The 14,569-nt window shown below is 37.1% G+C and overlaps 2 protein-coding genes and 1 pseudogene across 4 annotated transcripts; all 3 read right to left on the bottom strand.

Annotated features, from left to right (window-relative positions):
• Window positions 1–797: 797 nt before the first annotated feature.
• LOC148692191 (wall-associated receptor kinase-like 20) lies at window positions 798–1,414 on the bottom strand (annotated as a pseudogene).
• A 1,597-nt stretch (window positions 1,415–3,011) lies between these two features.
• Window positions 3,012–5,843, bottom strand: LOC137745925 (single-stranded DNA-binding protein, mitochondrial). Its single transcript, XM_068485956.2, has 6 exons — window positions 5,658–5,843; window positions 5,030–5,223; window positions 4,493–4,701; window positions 4,142–4,242; window positions 3,581–3,640; window positions 3,012–3,344 (listed from the first exon to the last, which is right to left on the bottom strand). The coding sequence occupies exons 1-6, from the start codon at window positions 5,728–5,730 to the stop codon at window positions 3,328–3,330; spliced, it is 654 nt and encodes a 217-aa protein (XP_068342057.2). The 5' UTR covers window positions 5,731–5,843; the 3' UTR covers window positions 3,012–3,327.
• A 1,134-nt stretch (window positions 5,844–6,977) lies between these two features.
• Window positions 6,978–13,504, bottom strand: LOC137745135 (eukaryotic translation initiation factor 3 subunit A). 3 transcript variants are annotated; one of them, XM_068485023.2, is made up of 14 exons: window positions 13,210–13,504; window positions 12,552–12,641; window positions 11,841–12,322; window positions 10,999–11,214; window positions 10,492–10,860; window positions 10,354–10,383; window positions 9,739–9,966; window positions 9,478–9,639; window positions 9,168–9,389; window positions 8,880–9,080; window positions 8,600–8,806; window positions 8,254–8,334; window positions 7,834–8,035; window positions 6,978–7,645 (listed from the first exon to the last, which is right to left on the bottom strand). In XM_068485023.2, the coding sequence occupies exons 2-14, from the start codon at window positions 12,595–12,597 to the stop codon at window positions 7,266–7,268; spliced, it is 2,826 nt and encodes a 941-aa protein (XP_068341124.2). In that variant the 5' UTR covers window positions 12,598–12,641; window positions 13,210–13,504; the 3' UTR covers window positions 6,978–7,265. The 3 variants fall into 3 exon arrangements, with proteins under 3 accessions (XP_068341124.2, XP_068341125.2, XP_088537353.1); XM_068485024.2 differs by having other exon boundaries at window positions 13,106–13,253; XM_088681227.1 differs by lacking the exon at window positions 13,210–13,504 and adding an exon at window positions 13,062–13,196.
• Window positions 13,505–14,569: the final 1,065 nt, after the last annotated feature.

Below are 14,569 nucleotides of genomic sequence, written 5' to 3'. Positions count from 1 at the left end.
TTATTCGCCCAGTCTTCACGTGATCGTATCACTTATTTACACCCAGGCCTGTCGTACAGACCACTTTAGGTGGTTCCGACTCGTGGGCAGGTTCAGATATTGAGATTGATATTTGAGCTCTATATGCAGCCGTACAGGTCACGTTAGGTGACTCCGGCTGCCAGATTACATGATATTGATATGTTTATACCTGGGCACTTGCATATCATTATGAGACTTTGGCATGGCATATTATTGAGCACATGACATATATTTGAGCATGTTTAGCACATGTATTATGCGTATATATATTTTCTGGGAAGTATACAGGTTTTACGGCGAGGGGTTAGAAAGTATTTTATAAATGGTTTTCGAAAGCTTTGTTTTTGCCCACTCACGCTTTTGTTTTGCGCCCCTCCAGGTTCTAGTTGAGTAGCAGTTTCGGTGGTCTCCCAGAGGGTTCTTCCGGCTTTTCTGACAGATATTCACCAGCGTAGGGTCACCTTCGGGTGTACTTTTGTCGCAACTTTTCTTTTGGACTGCTATAGTTTCGCTCTGAATTTGTATCTCACTACGCTAGCACCTGTTTTAGTACTTTGTATGCTAGTTTTTAATTATTCGTACTTTTTATTACTGTTCTATTAGCTTCCGCACGTGCACATGGCTACGTCACCTTCATGTGACGGCCAGCACTCCCTGATCTCGGTCGGGGTGTGTCATTGTAACATCTTGCTTATCGTTCAAGCTTGCGAAAATTGTACGATTGTTTTTTTTCCCACAAATGGATCCCTCGTGGTTTTGGTCGTGCTCGCGAAAAGCTACAAAAAGAGAAGCACCGTCGGTGGAAGAGGAAGACTTGTGCAAGCAGTGCACCCTCTAACCCTAACCCTAACCCTAACCCTAATCACATACAACGTCATGTGTGAGTCTTTAGAGTGACTGCAGCAGAGCCTGCTTTTGCATGCACTATTCCTACCGTCCAACATGTTCTCCTCACAAACCCTACAGAGGCTGTTTGGGGAACAGTTGAGAGGCGATCGGAGAAGATCGTCGCAGCAGTTGATCAATGTGACAGTGCTCCGAATACACACGTTGAAGGGAAACTGTTCATCAAGAGTCTTAGAACTTCTGAAGAGAAATCGGTAGAGCGACACGTGTCGTCATCTTGTACGTGATCATGTGGTTTTTATGAGCACCTAGGTCAATGCTGAGGCTCCTGTAGCTGAAGCCTTCAGCTGACTGGAACTCAAGAACTCTCCATTGTTGTTGCAGTAGAGTTTGTAACTTTGAGTCCCCCGCACGTGTCGTCTGTACCAAAAGGGCACGGAACTTCCATGTTGCCACGTTTAGGGCAAGCACCAAGAGCTGACACGTGGACTGTTTTGATGATGGTTGTAAGACTGATGAGCATGAACACAAAAAGTTTGAAAACCATATCTGAATGCAGCATAGAGAGAGGATGCAAGACATGCTGAAAACCAAATGTCTACATTATTTTTCGGGTTTAGCATCAGAAGGATTAGTTTATTAATACAGAAATTTAAAAAATATATATGTACTTAGTTATGTGATTAACACGACTTAATTATGTGATTTACATGTTATAAAAGTCGACATATATGAGTTAGACTAGTTGGTTAGCGTAATGTTTTTATTTTTAACAAATGATGATTATAAACAAAGGTGTGCCAACTGTTGTCAGTGCATTAAGAATTTCATGAAGAGATTAAGAAATTACTTGAATATTCAAATCCTAAATACCAAAAGCACTGATACTGTTAAGTCTATGGGCTCCATGAGAGATTTTTCAATCTGTCTAGAATACGGGACATTACGTTATATGTTATTATACAAATAGAGGAAATTTTTTCTTTTTAAATGTCCCTACACTTGTATAACGACATTTGTCGTATGTGCTCGTGTTCTTGGACACTGAAAAATCTCTCCCATGATGGTGAAGCTAATTATCTGGTTTCACCCATTGGAAAGGCAATAACAAGTGGCAACTAATTTGGAAAGGAAACAAACAAGTGGCAACTAATTTGGAAAGGAAACAACAAGTGGCAACTAATTTGGAAGGGAAACAAGAGAGAAAGCAAAGGTTAAGATCAGTCAGGTCAATCGATCTTCAAAGACCAACTAATTTTTTCCAATTTCACACCAATCCTACTTACTTTCCAATCCTACTTACATTTGAAGGACATTTGGGTTAAGATCAATGTCACACCAATCCTACTTACTTTCCAATTTCAAGAAGTTTTTTGGCCTCCTTTTCCCTTTGAGGGGCAGTGAGGCACCCATTTCCCATAGTGGCCTCCATAAAGCCACATATCCTTTGGGATCAAGCAAAGGACAAAGTTCCAAATGATATAGTTTAAGAACTGTGAGTTAAAAACATTAGGCCACGACTCCTACATTATTTATTTATAGTTTTATGTCAAATAAATGAATAAAATTGACAGAAATAAGTAAATTAATGTGCAGAAGAAGAAAAAGTGTGCGGAATCGTTCCTCTAAATACTTGGTTGTCGACGACCATGTTGTCTACTGGAAAATTGTATCTTATATTGTAAGGGACCAAGTTAATGATACGATCTTTATTTAAAAGAATAAGTGGTTTATACCCGGACCCCGTAAACCATCCACAAACTACTTATGTTAATTACATTTTCAATGCAAACACTTGTGCAAGGAACTTTTTGTTCAAGTAATTAAAAACATTTATCTCTAAACCTAAAATCATTTAATTCTTCCACCTTCTGAATCGCTTGTATAAAGTATAACTATGGAGTTATGAGCAGAACAATGACGTGCAACGTATATAGAAAGCAAAGTGGTTTTTTCAAATTTTGAGTCCTACAGTAAAAACAATAAGGGACGGTTTATAAGTGCTTTTAAAATACCTTCAAGCACTTTCAATTTATTAAAAGCACTACTCACAATGTTTGGCTGAAAAAAAATGTGTTTTTTAGTTGCCAAAAGCACTTGAAGTGCTTTTTAGAGAAGCATTTCGAAACAGGCCCCTAAAATAGTTGAGAGAACAGTAAATGACTTCATTTAGTGGGATTTAAGAACATAAATAGTTTTTAACATAATGACCTCAATCGTTAAGCACTCTACGTTCTCCAAACGAGAGGAAAGGATAAATAGCTTCATTCACTGGAGTAAACTGAGTGATATAGTGATATATCAACACATTAGAAGAACAAAACTCCATCGATTTCTCTTTGCCGGGTTACAACCAGACTAGACTAGCAAATGCAACCCGTTTCCTACAAAAGTGGCTTGAGATATGTTCCGTTTCCAAAGCGGAGTTTTCCCTGATGCGCTAATCAACTGTTCCGTTAGCTAAAGCAAATCTTCTCCTGCAAGTAACCAATGAGCACATTGATCAAAATATAAATGTCAAAAGATGGAATGGTATAACTCAAATGACTGCGGTGGTTGGTCTGAAAAACTTCAGCGGAGCACAGAAGTAACAATGCTTACACGTAATGTTTGTATCCAACCGCAGTCTCAAAACGATAGCACAGGAGGAGATTACTATTTACCAGTTGGGCATGACATCAGTTTAAATGTTAAATAAAGTAAAGGAACTTACGCAGATCATCCAACGATATACTGCTTATGCTTTCTCCAGTCTTTATAAGACGAAGCTTCCCTGATATCATATCACACTATTAGAAATTTCACAGTGCCATTATGGAAGGAGAACAGTTGAATTATATATCATCTACATGAAATGAATATGTTTTCTATTTCTATACTTGATTTTTAAAGATTGGAGGGATGGGGTAGACCTTTCAAGTATCTACGGAATCAAACTAAATATTGAAGTTGAACCTTTCACTCTTATTTGCCATATCAGCACTTTCTGTCGATGCAGAACATGGTCAAAAATATAAATCCTCGTGGCCATGTTTATTCATCCGTCAATGAAAGCTTTAATTCAATGAATTTCAGTCATCGAGAATATTTTAATGTTAGATTGATATATCCTCCCAGGTTATCATTGCAACATAATGTTGGAATACATTTATAACTGATGCAAAAGTATACGAACGAACACAAGTTTATCCAAAAGAACTGCAGAAAAACGAAAACCAATCTAAAAAAATAAATTTAGTAAAGTAAAAGGAAAAGAAAATCCTGGTATTTATACCATCGTGACGAATGCATATCTCTGGAATATGTTTCACTTCACCATTGATGCTGTCATTGTAAACTCTAGTTTCAATGTCACCCTCGACATAGATTGATGCACTGCAGTAAACCTCCAATCATTAGAGACACAACATATAGAGACATTCATTCATTTGAAAAAAAAAAAAAAAAAAAAAAAAAACTAATGAAAAGAGCTTGAAAACTTTGAGTTTTAATGATAAAGACAAAATAAAAGGTAAAGTGAATGGTACCAGGATTAACTTTTTAGTATAAAAATGTGGTTTTTCGTTAAAGTGAACAGTACCGTGGGCTTTTAGTTAAAACTCCCTTTAAAAAAATAGACACATACTTCTTAACCAATTGTTTAACCGCATAAGCCCCAAGTGTTTCATTATGCACAGCAATTCGATGCCATTGAGCAGGTCTTGGTAAGTCCTTTGCTCCCATTACCCTTTGGTCAAACATGCCTCCTGTCCCAACCGTGAAGATGGTTACAGTTCGACCATTCCTCAAAATCTTTTGCACAGGGGCTTGCCCAACTTTTCCACAGATAATTGCCTACATAAATTCAGCACAGCCTCGCATAATCATATGAAAGAGAATATCCCTACTCAACTCTTGATTACTGATATAAAAACCAAAGAAAAAAAAAAAAAATACTATCTGATTATTTATGTTGTTACTGTGTCCTAGCATTCCCAATGAAATATCCTTTATTTTCTTCCATACGACCTTAAAAACCTTTTACAAATTATGATATGATGCCTTGTATGTGTAAAATTGTAATTAAATCTATACACACGCACACGCACACATGAAAACTCGATAATATACACATAAGTAAAAGTTACGTTTTTGTTTTCTGTAGAAATTATATATGAAATACCTTGTGCACACCACGAAATCCCCAGCCCCTCCTGGGATCAACTCCTTGGGGTTGAAAATTCACATCTTTCTTCGCACCAATAAAGTCGTCAAAACCATCTTCTGCCCCATTGTTCTTTGTGTCATCATTGCCAATGTCAGAGTCAGATGGGATGCTTGAGCACCACAATTTTGAGCTTCTTTGCACACCCACCGCTGTAATAATGGTAAAAAAAAAAAAAAAAAAAAACATAAACACCAAATAATCAACCTAAAAACACTCATTCTTCACTATTCGAGAAAATCGTTCACCAACAAAACATGTACTCATGAAGAATTCCAGGCAACAAGTTATTCAAAATGATTTTCTGGATTAAACCCATCTCTGGAAACATACAAAAGTGAAAATAACACAGCAAATAAACCAACAAGATCATTAAATTGTGCAGAAACTTGCATTTGGAAAAAACAGTCCATTTAAAAGGGGTTTGAACACAACCCATTAACAAAAATAAAAACTTTAAGCAAGTACTAAATCAGAAATCAGAATTGAGCACTGCAAATAACACATTCAGGACTCATATGCACAAATACAAACTAATAATATTTTGGGGGGGGGGGGGGGGGAGAGAGAGAGAGAGAGAGAGAACCGAGTAAGGAGGTGGGCGAGGAAGGAACGGAGACTCGCATAAACTTGGCGAATCGCGCAGCGGCCGAACTCATAACTCAGTCAGTGCAGGAAACGCGAATTGGGAATGAGCGTGGAGGATTCAAGGAGGGTTTAGTTGTTAGGAGGCGAGTGCCACAGAGTGGGAGAGAAGCGAGCCAAATGAGCCTCCTTAATGAAATAAAAAATAAATAAAAAACTAATTTTGCTTTTGAAAATAAAATTGAAAACCAAGAGAGTTTGTAGTTCAAATAATTAAAAAAAAAATTATGAAAAAAATTTGAAAATTTTAAGTTTTAACGATAACGAAAAAACAAAGGGTAATGCGAATAGTACCAAGATTGACTTTTTAGTGTAAAAATATAATTTTTACTATAAGTTTTTCAAAATTTTTTTTAAAAAAAAACCCCTAAAGGGTAATGCGAATAGTAGCAAAATTAATTTTTTAATGTAAAAATATAATTTTTACTGAAAGTTTTTCAAAGTTTTTTTTTTAAAAAAAAAAACCCTATTTCATCGTCATAACTTTTTATTAAATAATTGGGCAATTTTTTTATAGACACAGTAGCAAGCTCAAACTCGTCACAAAATTAGGTCTTTTTTGTTTTTTCGTACAAGTCATACTGACAGGGCAAAATCAAACTCAAAATGAAGAGTAAATGCTTTTAATCAATATATGAGATGCAAATAGTTTGCTAAAATCAATATATTCAAATTTACTAGTACATGTTGCCACTTAGTACTATGGTCTAGTGATATTCTTTTTTACTTGTAAGTGAGAGGTCTTAGGTTCGACTTTTGTCAAAAGTGAATTTGAATCACATTATTACCAGCTCATTATGAGGCTTAGCCCACTCTCTAATCCCCTTAGTGTAAATAATATCGTTTGTTAAAAAAAAATAAAAAAAATTTACCCCTTCAACTACCAAATTATGGAGAAAATTATTTTTTTTTGGCTCCATTTGTAGTATGCATTGTATAACTTATCACATGGTTTTGTTTATAGGACATTTTTGAGAAATAAAAATAAATAGCTCATTTGAAAGTGCTTTTAAAATAACAAAAAACGTTTTTGATGATAGTTTTAAAATCAATCTTTAGTAAAAATACAAGTGAATCTTTAAAAAGCACTTGAAGTCTTGAAGTTCCTACAACTGGTGCTTCTTACAGGAATAAGTGCTTTTGAAATCCAAAATCATTTACATTCAGTCATTTTAAAAGCACTTTCAAACGTACCCCAAATTAAATATCTTCTCTCCTTTTTGGACGTTCAGAAGATTGAAAAGTTGGCAACAAAGAAGCATTGGAAACCCACACCTCTGAGAAGCAAGCTTTGTAACAATCCAAACATGCACAGGGAGAACAAGAAGTTTGAACTTTCAAGATTACAAGGAGCATTGGCGCGAGAAGAGACTCGTAAGATGGCAAATAAACAGGCGAAAAAGAATTTAACTAAACGCAAAGGTTATATCCGCTCTAGTATGTCTACTGCTGCAATTTAAATAACCCTTCGTAGTCCATCCGGAACACTCCCAGCTTGAACAAAATCAAAATGCCCCGGTATCAAGAAACGAGACCAAAACTCACATAATCAGCGGGTTGGACCCCTGGACGAAGACCACTTTGGGACACCGCCACTAAATGCAGGTCTGCGCTCATCGCTGCCACTGCGCCACCTATCACTTGAAGGCGGTGGGCGGTCATCTGGAGCCTGCCCAAGGGCCTCAGCTCCCCTTTGCCGAAGGTGCCTGGGTACATATTTCCCAGAAGCAGGTGCAACAGCAGGAGGAGCACTAGCAGGCTCTGTACGTGGCTCAGCAGGCCTAGGAATCTCGGCTGGCCTCACCAAAAGTGCTTCTTTCCTCAGCCTTTCTTTTTCTTCTAATTCCCTCTCTCTTTGCCTCTGCTTTTCAGCTATCGCATCCAGTTTGGCCTTGCGCTCCGCGTCTTCTTTTCTTTTCCTCTCAGCTTCTGCATGGTTCAAGACAGCAATGATGAACGCACATCAGAAGGCAAAAATAACAAGACATAGTAAGCACAAGAGCCATCATAGAAAGTAAAATTACTCAACAATGTTTCCCTAATCAGCGAGAAACAACTAGAAGAACTGCAGAAATCAGAAAAAAGTTAACTAGTCAAAAGTCAGGGTGGACAGGTACCTTCATGCTTACGCGCCTCCTCCTCTTCACGAAGCTTCCTCAGTCTCTCCTCTTCAGACCGCACAAAGAATATCTTCTTTCTCTTGGCATCCCTCTCTTGCTTCCTGGCCCAAATCAGTTGGCTAATCTGTTCCTCTCTCTCTGCCCTCCTCCTCTCGTATTCTTCATGCCTACGATGCAAGACCCTTTCCTGGAAGATAGTCTGACAAAGAGGAAAAAAGCTCAGAAAAATTTTGTTGATGGTAAAATTGATTATTGTGCATGCATATGTTATCTCTCTCCCCAAAAATAATAGCATGAACATTTTTTAGGGCAGTGTATATAATCTAGACGTATCCTTCTGTGTTCAAAATGAAGATCAGAAGTGTAACTCTTCTGAGCAATCCTCCACGGTTAGGCCAGATAAAAATGCAAACTCACCTTATTGTCCATCATCCGTGATAGCCTATTCTTCTCCTTCAGATCTCCTTCATGGCGCTGTTGGCTCAGCTCAACTTCCAGCTGCAAAGCAGAATGTTGAATTATGGTTAGCATACAAGGCAAAGAGAAAATAAAAATGAATTTAGGGAGAAAGAATAGGATGATAACGCAGTCATTAAATGGCCAAAATCAGCAGAAGTAAAAGGAAGAAACTGCAGGCCATGGCCAAAATTGAGAAATGATGCAGTTTAAAGTGATAACTGATATTTACAAAACTGACAAGGGCATTATACGATGGATAAATTTAGTTGGTAAACTAAATACAAAATGTAACCAATATACATACTGTCTGTTCACGTTCATGAAGTAACTGCTCTTCAACTAAACGTTGTTGATATGCAGCTTCAATCAGAGGAGCAGACTCTTCTCTTTTTGCTCTTTCCAAGTAGTCCATTGTTTTTCCAAGTTTTAGTAACTTCTTCTCCATTTCTTGCCTCTCCCTGAGCTGTTCGCTCAGGGCCAAGTCCATTAAACTTTGCTTAGTCACCTTCCCCTGCACACAAATAATATATATAAAGATAGGGTCTTCCATCTAAACCATAACTAACGAGAAAACTCACACTTACTCCATCCAAAATATGTTTCTTTCCTTTCTTTTTTTTGCGTGTTTCGTCAAGGAGCTTCTGTGCTTCGTCAATTTCTTTCTCCTCTATTTCCTTTCGGATCCTTTGATTCCTCCTTTGTTCTGCTTCTTCAGCAAGCCTCTTCTGTTCTGCTACTTCAGTTATTTTTTGTAGTTTGAGCCTCTTAGACTCTTCCTCACGTTCCTGAGAAATTGAAAGCTTAGTCTATGATTTGTCCATTTCCATACTATTAATAACTGCAACTCAAGGTAGATGTACGCAGAGACTTACCATTTCCAGAAGTTGACGTTCTTGCTCCTCCTTCCTTTTTTCGATGATTGATTTCCTAGCAAGAAGCCTTTTGTGTTCCTTATCAACAGTATCAGCTAAAGAAGGCAGAATTTCAACTAGTTTTGACTCTCCCTTAACAGGAGGGTACATCATAGACCTAGCCTTATTTAGAGACTCGGCAAGGTTGGTTAGGTGATCTTGAAGCCCATCAGATTCTAGACCCTGACACAGTTAGTGAGAAGACAGTCAGACTGTGACTTGTACAGCATGAAAAATGAGGCAAATGCAAAGTATGCAATCTATAACTTACCAAGTTACCAAACAACATAACACCCTTCATATGGTCAACTTTCATAGCTATGAAGTTATGTTTAACAGCATCCACATAAATCTTCTCCATAACAGAAAAGTCGTAAAATGGGATCATCTGAGATAAACATTCAATCTTCATTATCTGATACACTTGGGATACCTGACAATTGAAGAGGGATAAATCAACAACAATGTTAAAAATTTATACGAACACAGAGATACTACTACGAATCATTTAAGATAAAAATATTCAACACACCTGATGGAGCAACCTCAAAGTACCAAGCTTCTCAAGGGCGGGAACATATTGAGAAAGTTGCACTTCTGGAACAGAAGATGCTGACGACAGCTTACCTCCAAATTTCGAGATTTTGGTCAACAATGGTTGCATCTTTATAGCAAGGTCAAGGGGTAGGAACTCATGCTCCAGGAGATGGTAAAGATCTTTAACTTCCTGGGTTGCACAGCTCAACACACCTTTTGAGACCTGAAAACAAAACCGAAATAAGACCATATTGATTGCAAACTTAACATAAAGACAATGTCATAATATGCACAATACATACACATTGACAAAAATTTGGAAAGAAAATCTAATTTAGTACTAATAAGTAATAGCACATAAGGAAATTATGTCATAGCAAGATTTATATGACAAAATGAAAGCCAATTTTTTACTCAAAGTACCAAAAGATTAAAATCTCAACATGATAGTCCATCGCAAAATTGTCATTGTATGAAAATCATAAAATATATCAGAGAAGCATTAGAAGCATTGCCCTTATTGCTAAGAGAAATTTTTGCTAATGTCCATCACAGGAAAAAGGAATTAAATCTCAATTGACTGTAAATAAAAATAACAAAACAAACTTACCAATTCGGAGAGAAGAGCTGATCTTGAAAGCTGCACACAAAACAAAGCGTTAGAATGACGAACTCATTAAAAAGGGAATCATAAGAATAAAAAAAAAAAAAAAAAAAAAAAAAAAAAAAAAAGAGAAAATGGCAATACCACATCTCCTCTGTCAATTCTGGGTTCAAGATTAAACCCGATGAGATTAGCCATTCTCAAATTGCGTTCTTTCTCATTTTCAAGTTCCAAATGTGATGTAGCACGTGTTTGGTCATAGGGTGCAACCGAGAGTGCAGCCAAGATGACAGATGATGCAATCAATTGCAAATCCTTCTGGCTTAAATTCTTGTTAAAGCTTTTTTGCAGTGTAAACAACTTGAACCATGCATAAGCATGATTAAGATGGCTAGCTGAAATCCAAAAGATCTCTGTCAATTTGGCATAATAAACCACCATCAAGGATGCTTTGGGTGTTTTCTTGACCATGCACATCAAGCCATGAATATCTTCAACAGAACGAAACGCTTCCTGCAGACACATCGATTAAAAACCGATTGTAAGAAATAGACAGATCTTACAAGCAGATACAAAGATTTTTCAATTTGTTCACAGAATCCACGCATAAATTAAAAAAAAAAAAAAAAAAAAAAAATCCAATTTAGACACCTGCCACAGTTCAAGCTCGGTGGCTATCTTCAGCTGCTCAAATCTTGTGTCCAAATACAGCTGCAAGCTCTCAGGTGCAGATAGGTCAGGTCGGTCTCTTTGATCTCTATATTTGTTCAGATTTGCCAGATGATTCCTGATGATTTCACATAACCTGCGAAACTCCGTCGTTCTCTTATACTGTTTGCAGAACTGGAAGGCTCGATGTGCAGTCATCTAAAGATTAAAAATCTCAATAAGACTCAATTTATTTCATGAAACACAAATCTTAATTAGTAACATCAATTGTACAATACTATTCAACACAAACCACAAAAATAAATAATGTTAAAAAAAGAATGGCACCATTGTGTAGAAAGCTCGAAAAGAAATGGCAACCATTATCTTTGAACAAAACCTAGCTAACAAAATCCAGGTAGAAAGCAGCATTATAAAGTATATTCTTCCAACTCCACTGGGAGATGGCATGAGAAAAGGTCCCATAATGGTCCTTTGCAAGAACTATAAAGTGTTAAACAAGTCGAAGTAAACATCAGACAAAATTTTATCTACTGATTGATTGAATTCCTTTATTTTAGTCATTCGGAGCAAGAACAAGGCTTCTACAAAAATTTAGATAAATCTCCACCAGTTAAACTTGGAGAACACCTACTAATCCAGAAATGAGTATTTAATTGCTGAGTTGATTTTACTACTAGAACCTTGGAGAACATTAATATTCCATAACAGCATTTTAAGTTAGAGTGGTTTTAACTGCTAGAATGCTTGTGGGCGAAATTTGTTAAAGGAACAGAACAACAAAAACAATGGAATCGAAAATTTGTTCCACAGAAATGCATTACCGCGTATAGAGCCTCCAACTTCGAGTTATTTCTCAAGATCTCTAGCACTGTCCTGTAAGTTTCCCATAGAAACTTGAACCAGGGAGTAACAACTTCACGGTCTGACCTATCTTTTCCTTTCTCACCACTGACATAGCTCAGCATCAGATCTTCTGGCCTTTTATCAGCTTCAAGGTCATCAACATCAAGTGCTTCTTCAAGGGCTTGGGCCTGAGTACGAGCCTGCTCGGCTTTCTCAGTAGATAGATGCATGAAATGCTTGATAACTTCTTCCAACGAACTAACATTAACTTGCTGGCATATAATACGATATTGGATAAGACCATCTTTGGCGAATCTACCCTTGCGCAAGTCAACACAAAGCTCTACATATTTAAACATGATCTTTTCAAGTGGTTTTTGCCAAGCTCTATATCTCTTTGAAGTGATAAGATCATGAAGCGATTGTAATGCATCTTGCTTCTGCCCAACATTGATCAACTCTGCATCCACACATTATAATTGTCAGCATAGATATATAGGGTAATGCTGAGACCAGAATTTCTATTGTCTGTCAAGCAATTGACATCAACATTTGAACCAATTTTATTCTTTTTACCTAATTACTAGAATGTAATGATACAAAAAGATACTAACGCAAAAGGGTTAGGGTAAAATTTGAAACCAAGCAATCAACTTATAAAACTAAAGAACTATGCATTCATATTTCACCTTCGGCTCGCTTCAATGCATTCTCCGGTTTCGCAAAATTCGCCATGTTGAATTCAAAACTCCTGCCGCCTCACACAACGCAAGTGTCACCTGAACCACAAAATTTCCATCTCGTCAAAATTGAACTCGGCTAACGAATCATCTAAATCCAATCACTCTGCCTAAACCACTAATCAATCACAAAATTAGAAAACATATGCAGATAAAGTGTCAACTTTCGGGGCACACTATAACGTTTTTAATTCCATTACAAAAATCACAGTATACGGGGCTCGAAAAAACTCCGAAAACAAATCACGTAATCATGAAACCGGGAAACATTATGCATCTATCATCAAATAATCATACAAAACTAGACAAAAAAAAAATCGGCAACTCAGAATCGTTTCTGGGGATAAATTTTGTGACTTTTCACGAATCCAAGATCCGCGAGATAAATGGGGTCCAATATTTCATGAAATTAAATTAAAAAACCCAATCTTTTTCAGGGATTCATCGTGAAATTTATACATCAACAAGAAAAAGGGAGAATATTCGGCAGATTTGATTGCTACCGGCTGCAACTACGAACAGAAGCAGGTTTCTGTTTGGAATTGAAGTCGGATACAGAGATAGAGAGATGGAGAGATTGAGAGATTGAGAGTGAGAGAGAACGTACCAGAAGTGGCCGCAATTGTATGCACGGGGAGAGGAGCGAGAGAGAGGGAGAGAGTGTAGGGTTTTAGGTTTGCCGATGTCCAATTGGAGATTGGTTCAGTCCGATTGGGCTCTTTGTGGATATGGTGGGCTAAGTGAATGCTGGGTGGCTGACTTTTATCGTAGGGTCGCAGAGTTCGTGCTATTATTATATTGGGCTGGGCTTTCGTACAAACCGACCCGGTATTCCTCTTGGAGTTTGGATTTTTAAAGGATTAACTTCCCTATTTGAAAGTGCTTTTAAAATATATAATTGCATTTTAGAACAGGCAAGTACAAGTGCTTTATAAATAAGAATTCTTGACATCTTTTTTCAGGAATGAATAAATAAATAAAATTTAAGAGCATATTTACCAATTTGGAATCAGAATAAGCAGAAATCAAAGTAAGCATAAATCAAGTTAAGCAGGAAACGAAGCAAGCATGAATCTAAATCAAAATAAATTTGATTACCAAAGAGCCGTTGTATAGAACTATTCTAATATCAAAACAAGCATCTGGAAGTGAGGAAGAACTTAAAAAAATTAAGTGCTTCCAATAAAATAATTAAGAGTAACGGTGTTTTTAGAAAAAGCAATTTCAATTGAGTTGCAAAGTAATCATGTGTCCAATTTACTATGTCGGATAAGCTTTATTTTTCTTGTGCATGTATCGTGTTTCATGTGGATTTCGGATCAATTATTCGAGCGATATGATTCGAATGTTGATGTGCGAGTCTTTACCTTACTATACATATCGTAACGTTGGTTTAATCAAACAATTTCTTATGATTGTATTTTGCTTGAACAATGTACTCAAATGTTGAAAGTGATATCTTCTATTATTTAGGCAATAGAGCGATCACCTTTCTTCTATCATATGTGTGTATAACATTTGGTCCGACAAATGAGGTGTACATATCATGTTAATTAAGTGAATATATCTCATTTCCTAAGAGAAAAAAATGTGATACGTGACGAAACCATTTGGTCGTTCCTTTCTTGACTTTTCGTCCGAATGGTTTTCTGCGACCAAAGTTCGTCGCCTTATCGTTTACGGAAAGTCAAGGCGGACGGAGTATATTATCTGGTGGCCATTGATTTGATTTTGGTCGCCCATACAAGGATTTGGTCGGGGATTCCTTACCAGTATTGCGCCAAAACACGTATATAGGGTTTGGGTGTTGGAATTTTAGAAAGAGGAAGACAGAAGAAAGAGACGGGGCGCGTCAGAGAGAAGAGCACTGAACTAACCTTACGGCGGAGGGATCGACGGAGATGACGGCGTTTGAAGGTGGTGGAAGGAGAGAGAAGTGCACTCTTCTGCTCTCACATTTTCTCAAC

The sequence above is a fragment of the Pyrus communis genome, chromosome 12 (assembly GCF_041283825.1).
Source record: "Pyrus communis isolate YQ-2024b chromosome 12, ASM4128382v1, whole genome shotgun sequence".
In the NCBI taxonomy this organism is placed as follows: Eukaryota; Viridiplantae; Streptophyta; class Magnoliopsida; order Rosales; family Rosaceae; genus Pyrus; species Pyrus communis.
Note: the sequence above shows the minus strand (reverse complement) of the source record. Positions and strands in the feature narration are given on the sequence as shown.

Bases quoted from the DNA above. Each gene is read 5' to 3' on its own strand.
- LOC137745925 (XM_068485956.2), bottom strand. From the start codon at position 5,730: ATGAGTTCGGCCGCTGCGCGATTCGCCAAGTTTATGCGAGTCTCCGTT. The intron at 5,224-5,657 runs GTTCTCTCTCTC...CCATTATTACAG, and splicing joins CTCGCCCACCTCCTTACTCG to CGGTGGGTGTGCAAAGAAGC. The intron at 4,702-5,029 runs GTATTTCATATA...GAATTTATGTAG, and splicing joins GATTTCGTGGTGTGCACAAG to GCAATTATCTGTGGAAAAGT.
- LOC137745135 (XM_068485023.2), bottom strand. From the start codon at position 12,597: ATGGCGAATTTTGCGAAACCGGAGAATGCATTGAAGCGAGCCGAAG. The intron at 9,640-9,738 runs GTGTGTTGAATA...TTCAATTGTCAG, and splicing joins CTTTGAGGTTGCTCCATCAG to GTATCCCAAGTGTATCAGAT. The intron at 9,081-9,167 runs GTAAGTCTCTGC...TCAATTTCTCAG, and splicing joins AACGTCAACTTCTGGAAATG to GAACGTGAGGAAGAGTCTAA.